The sequence below is a fragment of the Bombina bombina genome, chromosome 1, assembly GCF_027579735.1.
Source record: "Bombina bombina isolate aBomBom1 chromosome 1, aBomBom1.pri, whole genome shotgun sequence".
Taxonomy (NCBI): domain Eukaryota; kingdom Metazoa; phylum Chordata; class Amphibia; order Anura; family Bombinatoridae; genus Bombina; species Bombina bombina.
This window is the reverse complement of record NC_069499.1, coordinates 403,398,825-403,408,473: the sequence shown is the minus strand read 5'-3', so window position 1 is coordinate 403,408,473 and position 9,649 is coordinate 403,398,825. Positions and strand designations below refer to the sequence as shown.

At 36.7% G+C, this 9,649-nt stretch overlaps 1 protein-coding gene across 1 annotated transcript in view; it reads right to left on the bottom strand.

Annotated features, from left to right (window-relative positions):
• Positions 1-5,215: 5,215 nt before the first annotated feature.
• Positions 5,216-9,649, bottom strand: part of GALNT13 (polypeptide N-acetylgalactosaminyltransferase 13) — a 766,581-nt gene continuing 762,147 nt past the window's right edge. Inside the window, exon 11 of the mRNA XM_053698312.1 lies at positions 5,216-5,670. Within this exon, the coding sequence (XP_053554287.1) occupies positions 5,530-5,670 (141 nt within the window). The 3' untranslated portion in view covers positions 5,216-5,529. The remainder of the gene's footprint in view (positions 5,671-9,649) is intronic.

Genomic DNA, 9,649 nt, shown 5'->3' with positions numbered 1-9,649 from the left:
GCTTGTTGGGGGGGGGGGCGGGCTGGCCTTTGGTGGTTTGTGAAGTCTGCTGGGGAACCTCCTGCCATGCAGGAGAGGTCTATTACAGTTCCGGAGGGGACCTGTGGAATGGAGGTACAATGGGTTACTTGGCAAGCCCCGTGGGGTTGTTAATGTTAATTTTATTATTGGGGATATTTATCTGTTTTATTTATATGTTAAGTTATGTTGTTAATAAAACAAGTTGCAGCCTTTTTACCTCAACAGATGGTGTGTGTCTATTATTTAGGAATAACGTTGTCCCTAAGTAGAGGGTCACACATTTCATCAGTTACCTAGGTAATCTAAGCTTAGACCATGGTAAATATGAATGGTATACCTGTGATATTTCATGATAATTATCATTTATTACATTTTGAAGAAAATAAAACATAGATATTTAAAGACATTGGGGCATATTTATCATGCTGCAGGTGCTCAAGGATCCCAGTGTGGGAACCTGCCCATATGTGCAGTATCTGCTGACTGCATTTAAAATGTTTGTGTGTAACATCACCTGCTCTCACACAACCAATCACGTAATAGCAGGGCTTGTCAATTATGATAGATGGATCAGTCTGGGATTATTTAACTTTGTCACCTCTTAGGTGGGTGAAGTTTAGGAAGCAGAGATTCTATGAACATTGCTTTTTATCTTGCAGGTTTACAGACATACATGATGAGTTCCATGCTGCTTAATAAATGGCACCAAATAAATCTAATGAATTATAAAAGGAAGCAAGAAATAGCAGAAAACAATTACAAGACTTCATTCCAATACATCAGAATTTTTATTATCAATCATTTCTGTATGTGGCTTTTTATAGAGTTTTTAAATTCAAGGCCATTCTCAAATTATTATAAGGCATCTTACTTCACAGTGTATTCCAGTCCAAATGAGATTTTCACAAAGGGGCCACTTGAGTATTGTATTTCTAACATTCAAAAACTGTAAAAATGTGTTAATTCTTGTATTCATCTGTAAAAAATGAATGTCTAGAGTTTAAAAAAAAATAAAAAAAATATATATATATATATATATTCCCTGTTATTTTGTTCACATAATTAAAGTATTTTTTTTTAATTATTCTAATGAAGACTCTTCTAACAGATTGGAAAGGCTTAAAAACAAAACAAAAAAACCCACCTCAGCCGTGTATAACATTTTCACATGTAAATTTTGAATTATTGTTTTTAATATATATATTTGTTGTTTAAAAAAATCACACCGAATCCAGACAGAAAAATCCATTAATGTTTTAAAACTTCATGGACTGGGGCATATTGAAAGTATGATTGGCAAGGGTCCAAGCTCTCCACAAACCAGACAAAAGCAACCCTGGTCAGTCTTAGTCATTCTAAGATTATTAATCCTGTTCATTAATATCTTCAAATTATTGGCTCAAAATAGTAAGCATAAGCCTCTAGTATATGTATTTATTCCAGCTGGTAGCTACGCAAAGTCAGTGTAACAGTCCTGGTTCTCCAGTATCTGTGTCATATCAGACATTTGAATAATTAAGATAATGGCTGGTAATATTTTACGATTGACAAACACGTCAAAATATCTTATGATTTTCATGAGCTTCTTAAATAAAGGAATTTCTTGTTCTTTTATTTATTTTTTAATCAATAAATTAGGGAATAAATCTTGCTATAGTAACTGTATTGTTCTTTTTCTTTCTTATTCTGATTCCGCCTTGAACATGCAGTGTTAGTGTTTCATCAAGAAAACAGCAGACAGTAGACATATTCTCAACCAATTACCTGAACTACATACACAAATTTACTAATCAAGTAATGTGTGCTATCTGAGCATTTATTTATTTTCATGCTTGACTTATGTTTACACTCTCTTGCAAAATAATACAATAAAATGTAATTCTTTCCTTTTTGGCTCTTAAGTATTTTCTATTCTTTTCGCGGCAATAAAAGGCACAAATCAAATTAAAACAGAATCATGTTGGAGCTTCCATGAAACAAATGTTTTTGGAAGGACTAAATTTGTTGCTTCTGTTGTCATTTAAAGCATTTCTGAAAAATGTACACTTTATAAATGATTTTCATTTGCTAGGGCAAAGCATTGTGTTAATTGCAATTAAACCTCTGTATCCTAAAATCCATTTATCCCATCAGCAATCTCCAGCTTTTTAAATAATACAGTAGGGTATAAAGTGATGTTTTATAGACACAACTTTACCACACAAACACATGCCCACATGATTACATTTCCCCACGGAAGCAATCTCTAGCATGTTAAACTCAATGAAACTCCCACCCCACCACAGTTTTTTTTCTGGAGAGCTTTCTCCATGTAACCTATAACTATATAGATGTTGTATAAATGGGTGTAGCACCCACCAATACCTCTATTCTGTGTAAAATACCACTTTGCCCCACCAACAAAAAAAAAAAAAAAACAGTTTTGGCTCTCACCAATGCAAACATCCAAACCATAGAAACCCCACTCAATGGTCTCACCATAGGCTGTAAAGCCACTAAATACAATTTGTATACCTACATGGAAGCATGGTTAAAGTATGCTCTCTTTCTTAAGTGAAGCCCACATCAACAATCGTTAGCCTTATTACTTTTTGCTAACTTGCAAATAAAGGCCTGAAAGGCTCACTCAAAGTAATTTTTCTAAGAGCTGTGTAAAGGGATAGGACTTTTCTCCTAATTTTATAGAATTCTGCTAATGAATAAGACAATGAAATGGCTCAGTCTGATAACAAATCTCTCCTTCAACTGTGGTTATTTACTTAAAGGAGGGTAATTTAAAAATAATCTTTTAATTGAGATTTCTTTTGCATGACCTCAGAATTTGCTGATTAAAATTAGAGGGACTTTTTTATGTTCAAATTATCAAGAGTGTTGGAGAGTGTAGGCTTCATTTAGGAAAAAAGCCTTCCATTTGAATACAAGTTGTACTTGAATCAAGATTTTAGACAGAGAACCACCATAGATACTTCTAAAACAGGTGTTCCAGTAGTGACTTCACTGCAGAGGTTTAAATTGACAGGACAAATGCTTTTACTGGAGATATTGCAGTGGGTGATAATCACACTTCTTGTGAGATGGGTGGTATATTTTTTTTGTGCTGTTATGAGCGAGGATATTTAATGTACAGTAGTTTGCATTGGGGGGTATGTGAGGATATCACTTTGTGGTGGATCATCTTGGTGGTGGGTGTCATGGGGTGGGTATTGCATTTGGTCTGGGGATGTGGGGCTGGGGATATCTGAAGGACGGATGGTTGCATTGGAGGGGTTGCAATGTATATGGGTAAGGGAAATATTTTGCACAATGTGTTTTCACTGGGTGCTGGCTGGTAGTCTCCATTGGAGTATTTGATAGCAGATGTCCTTTTTGAAACAATGAGATGCTGGGTGGAAGGTGTTAATTGCAGGTTGCAAACTAGAGGGATTGAAATGTGGTGGGAAGGAGTTAACTGTAGTTTTGGAGATTAAATGGGCAATGTTTTCTATGATGTATGTGAAAAAGAAGCTGTGATAATGATATACATTATTTACATGGAAAAAAAGTTAAGTAAAACTTGCTTACATGTCAGGTGAAACTAACAGGAAGTCCCAGATTCTGTGCATCTAGGGCATGGGATTCTGTTCCTAATTGACTGATAGAGAAAACTCCCAGATAAAAAGTTGGTATATTAAGCACCTGGAAATTCATTTTTCAAAACCAAAGACAAAAACACAGTAATATATTTTGAAACCTTCACTTTTTTGAGTACTATGGTTTTTTTAATGAAGTGGCTGGTATTTAAAATAACATTGGGGTCATGACATATATTGTCTTGCTTTTGCAGTACTACACGTTTACAGGAGCATTTCACCAATACTCTCTCCGCTTTAATGTGGTGATAAAAAAATGAAGGCTAAAACGCAACAAAATCCCCCAGCTAACATTTATTATGTGGATGGGATTTGAAAAACAGAACACATACAAAAGAATTGAATAGTCTATTAGAAATACCTCCAAACTGAAAAAAAAAATAAAAAAATATTTTAGGGTAAAAAAAATCTCACTCACTAGTATCAAGGCTAACATATATTGGTGAAATTAAAGGGAATGTAAACACCTTGTAATTACAGGACTTTTCTGTTGTAATGCTATAGAAAAACATATCAACCAAATCTAAATGTTGCTTTGAAACAAATTAAAATCTTGCTTACTACAACTGTTTTTCAGTAGTCAAACTCCATCCATCACTTGCCTTATTTAGAGGAGCCAATCTAGGCTTCAGTCTGTAAACAACAAGGCTAGTTATGGTCATTAAGTTATTATAAAGTGAGTTGTTTTGCAGTTGTCTGTTAATGTCAATTAAGGAAATATATGTATCAGGGTTAGCCTTAAGACATTTGAGAGGGTGCATTTCAAGTTTATCGCAAACATTTATTAAAAAAAAAACTAAATATTTTATTTTAAAGTCTCAAGGTGTTTACTGTTCCTTTAAACGTTTTTTTTATTATTTGGATAGTAGCATCCTGTCAAATATGTTAAAATTAAAATTCTTAAAAAAGAAAAAAAAAGAGAGAGAGAAATAAGAATTAGAATAAATATTATGTGAAGGTCTGTGAGATCATTAGTTTTAGATCTGAATAACTCTAAATCCACAACTAATCTGAAAGGCTTAAAATATGTGTTCCTCATAATCAAATTTAATTTATACAATATTTTAAAGACTGTAACACTTTATAATCTGATGCTGAAATGTCATCTGTAAAAAAGAACATGTAATAGCCCTGCTGCCTGATGGTTGTAAAAATTACACAGCATAAAAAATATGTGCACTATATTATATTTTTAAACAGTTATCAAATTGATAACAAAGCAACTCATTTAAATCTGATTAATAATTATGTGTTTCCTAAACCAGCATTAAACCAGCATTATCACTAGCATTATCACTAGCATTATCACTAGCATTATCACTAGCATTATCACTAGCATTATCACTCCTAACTTTGACCAATAATAATAGAAGTAAAGCTTTCCTAATATTTTCGAAGGTCAAATTAACACAATAAACATCCATAGAAATTTAAATTTGTTTCAGTTGATTTCATCTCCTAAATGTTTATAAATATATCTTGCTCAATTTGAGTGTTATAATAAAATATTTATTAGACATTATACAAGTATGTATTAATACATCTTTCTCTTTCTGTAATTTACTATCTGTGACAAATATTATATAGCTTTTAGCCAACTTTTTCTAGCATGTAATGCTATTTACAGCATCCAGTGTGCTTTTTTTTTCCCGATGACACCATTTTCAGTTAAACATGTAGAGTCATGTGTTGCTTAGGAAAAAAATTGGAAAGTCTTCTATTAATGTACTCTCAGCTTGAGCATAAAAAAATCCACAATTATGTTATGCCATTGAGAATTAAGGAGGTGTTATATTCCATGAAGCGTTCATATAACTGATAATTGAGGTCCTCAGACACTGCAAAGTATTGGGGACAGTTAGTTAAATTTAATATAACATTAAGCACCCAAAGTCATGTTGCGTAGCAGCCACTGCTGGGACCGACTTCCATTGCAGTCTTTCATAGTGGGAACCATTTTATCTTCATCATTTGGTTCATCCAAACACTGGTTACTGTTTATATGTCTCAATACAAAACGCTGTAACAACAAAAACATAATCAGAACATGTAACAATTCTTCTTTAATGTGAAACACAAAATCTGCTATGAAAACACTGAAATGCTAATTTATTGCAATAAAACTGCATAAATTCAGGTTCAAATAAAACGTAATCACTTTATTATGAAATAAAATGGTTTATCAATGAAAATCCCCAAACCTTTAAAGGTGAGTTTTGTAGAAAAATTACTAGATAAACTTTACACGATTATAGTTGGCCCCATTTGTCAATATCAATTTGAATTAAATTTGTGTTAATTTTTCTCATCTTACTAATGTTTGTTGTTTTTGAGTGGTATTCAATATACTGTTTATTGTAATTTATGCTTACTTGATAAATGTATTTCTTTCCGGATATGGTGAGTCCATAGAAACATCAATTACTAGTGGGAATATCACTCCTGGCCAGCAGGAGGAGGCAAAGAGCACTACAGCAAAGCTGCTATATATGTCACTTCCCTTACCCATAACCTCCAGTCATTTGGCTGAAGGAAAAATAGAAAAAGAAGATAACACAAAAGTGTAGAGGTGCCTGAGGTTTTAGAAAAAATAACTGTCTTAAATAAAGGGTGGGCCGTGGATTCACCATATCCGGAAATAAATACACTTATCAGGTAAGCATACATTATGTTTTCTTTCCTAAGATATGGTGAGTCCACATAAACATCAATTACTAGTGGGAATCAATACCCAAGCTAGAGGACACAGATGATAAGGGAGGGACAAGACAGGTATACCTAAACTGAAGGCACCACCGCTTGAAGAACCCTTCTCCCAAAAGAAGCTTCAGCTGAGGCAAAAGTATCAAATTTATAAAACTTTGAAAAAGTATGCAAAAAGGACCAAATTGCAGCTTTGCAAAACTGTTTCACAGAAGCTTCATTTTGAAATGCCCAGGAAGAAGAAACAGACTTTGTAGAATGAGCAGTGATTCTCTCAGGAGTTTGCTGTCCAGCAGTCTCATAGGCCAAACGAATAATACTCCTTAGCCAAAGAGAAGTAGCCATAGCTTTCTGACCCTTGCGCTTCCCAGAAAAACAAAGAAGAAAACTGACGAAAGTCCTTAGTCGTCTGAAGATAGAACTTCAATGCACACACAATATCTAGGTTGTGTAATAAACGCTCCTTAGGAGAAGAAGAATTAGGACACAAACAACCTTAGGAAGGAAACCTAATTTATTACGTAAAACTACCTTATCAGAATGAAAAATAAGATGAGGAGAATCAAACTTCAGAGCCGAGAGTTCCGAAATTCTCTGAGCAGAAGAAATAGCAACAAGAAACAAAACCTTCCAAGATAAAATCTTGATATCTAATTAATGCATAGGTTCAAACAGAGCCCACTGTAAAACTCTAAGAACAAGGTTAAGACTCCAGGGAGGAGTAATGGGCTTAAACACAGGCCTAATCCTAACCAATGCCTGACAAAAAAATTGCACGTCTGGCGCATCCGCAAAAGGCTTATGCAACAAAAATCTGACCATTCAGAGTACTAGCTGACAAACCCTTCTCCACACCCTCCTGGAGAAAAGACAAAATCCTAGGAGAAAAGACAAAATCCTAGGAATCCAAACTCTACTCCAAGAGTAGCCTCTGGATTCACACCAATACAGATTTTTACGCCATATCTTATAGTAAATATTTCTTGTCACAGGCTTATGAGCCTGAATCATGGTCTCAATGACCAACTCTGAAAACCCACGCTTAGATAAAATCAAGCGTTTAATCTCCAAGCAATCAGCTTCAGAGAAATGAGATTTGGATGAAGAAAAGGACCCTGAAGTAGAAGGTCTTTCCTCAGAGGGAGTCTCCATGGAGTTAGAGACGACATTTTCACTAGATCTGCATACCAGATCCTGCGAGGCCATGCCAGCACTATGAGAATCACCAACACCCTCTCCTGCTTGATCCAAGCAAAGACTCTTGGCAGGAGAGAGAAAGGAGGAAATATGTATGTTAGACTGAAACTCCAGGGAACCCCCAGAGCATCTATCAAGAAAGCAGGTGGATCCCTTGACCTCGGGCCGTACCTCAGAAGCTTAGCATTATGCCGAGTTGCCATGAGGTTCAGTTCTGGCTTCCCCCATTTGAGGATTAAACTAGAAAATACTTCCGGATGGAGTTCTCACTCTCCCGGATGAAAGGTATGTCGGCTCAGAAAATCCGCCTCCCAATTGTCCACTCCTGGGATGTGGATCGCAGAAAGACAAGTTGTGAGACTCCCCCCACTGGATTAACCGGGCCACCTCTGACATGACCAAGGAACTCAGAGTTACCTCCTGGTGGTTGATGTACACCACCGAAGTGAAGTTGTCCGACCGGAACCTGATAAACCGGGCTAAGGCTAACTGAGGCCAGGCCAGTAGAGCATTGAAAATCACTCTCAGTTCTAGAATGTTTATAGAGAGAACTGATTTCTCCCAAGTCCAAAGACCCTGAGTCTTCAGTGACCCCCAAATTGCTCCCCAACCTAGAAGGCTGGCATCCATGGTCACAATCACCCAGGAAGGTCTGCAAAAGCAAGTTCCCTGGGAGAGGTGATCCTGAGACAACCACCACAGAAGAGAGTCCCTTGTCACCTGATCCAGAACTATTTGCAGAGACAGATCCTCATAGTCCCAGTTCCATTGCCTTAACATGCATAACTGCAGAGGTCTGAGATTGAACCGAGCAAACGGAATGATGTTCATGGAAGCTACAATCAGACCAATTACCTCCATACATAGAGCCACTGACGTCCGAGGAGAGTTTTCTTGTTGAAAAGACGGCGCCTGAACCAGAATGTCCTCCAGATAAGGTGCAACAGCAATGCCCTGAGACCGGATCACTGCCAAAAGAGACCCCAGGACCTTTGAGAAAATTCTGGGAGATGGCAAGGCCGAAAGGAAGAGCTACAAACTGGAAATGATTGTTTAAGAAAGCAAACCTTAGAAACTTGTGATGATCCCAGTAAATGAAAACATGAAAGTATGCATCCTTTAAGTCTATGGTTGTCATAAACTGACCCTCTTGAATCAAAGGAAGAATGGAACGTATAGTCTCCAGCTTGAAGGACGGTACACTGAGGAACTTGTTTAAACACTTTAGGTCTAAAATAGGTATGAAAGTCCCCTCTTTCTTGGAAACCACAAAATTTAAATAAAATCCCAGACCCTGTTCCTGCGGAGGAACGGGAGCTATAACTCCCAGGGCAAAAAAATCCTTGATACAATTTAAGAACGCCTCTCTCTTTATCTGGTCTACAGATAATCTTGAGAAAAGAAACCTACCTCTGGGAGGAAAAGTCTTGAATTCTATCTTGTACCCCAGAGATACAATTTCCACGGCCCACAGGTCTGGGACATCTTGTATCCAAGCCTGAACAAATTGAGAAAGCCTGCCCCCTACTAGATCCATTCCTGGATCGGGGTCGAGCCTTCATGCTGTTTCCCCTTGTTCCAAGACTGACCAGACTTCCAGGAAGACTTGGATAGTTTCCTGCTTGGAAGAGGAAGTGGAGGGTTTACCTCTAAAGTTACGAAAGGAACGAAAATTACTCTGATGCCATTTCTGCTTATTCTTCTTATCCTGAGGAAGAATAGATCCCTTTCCTCCAGTGATATCTGAAAAAATTTCAGCCAAACCAGGCCCAAACAAGGCCTTACTCTTGTAGGGAATAGCTAATAACTTAGATTTAGAAGAAACATCCGCAGACCAGGATTTTAACCAAAGGGCTCTGCAAGCTAGAACCACAAAACTAGACATTTTTGCTCCCAGTTTAATGACCTGTAAGGAAGCAGCCAAAATAAAGGAATTGGCTAACCTTAAGAGCCTTAATCCTGTCCTGGATCTCCTCAAGAGGAGTATCTGTCTGAATAGAATCAGACAAAGCATTAAAAAAGTAAGCTGCAGCGCTGGTAACAGTAGCAATACACACCTCAGGCTGCCATTGAAGACCTTGGTGAACATACATTTTCTT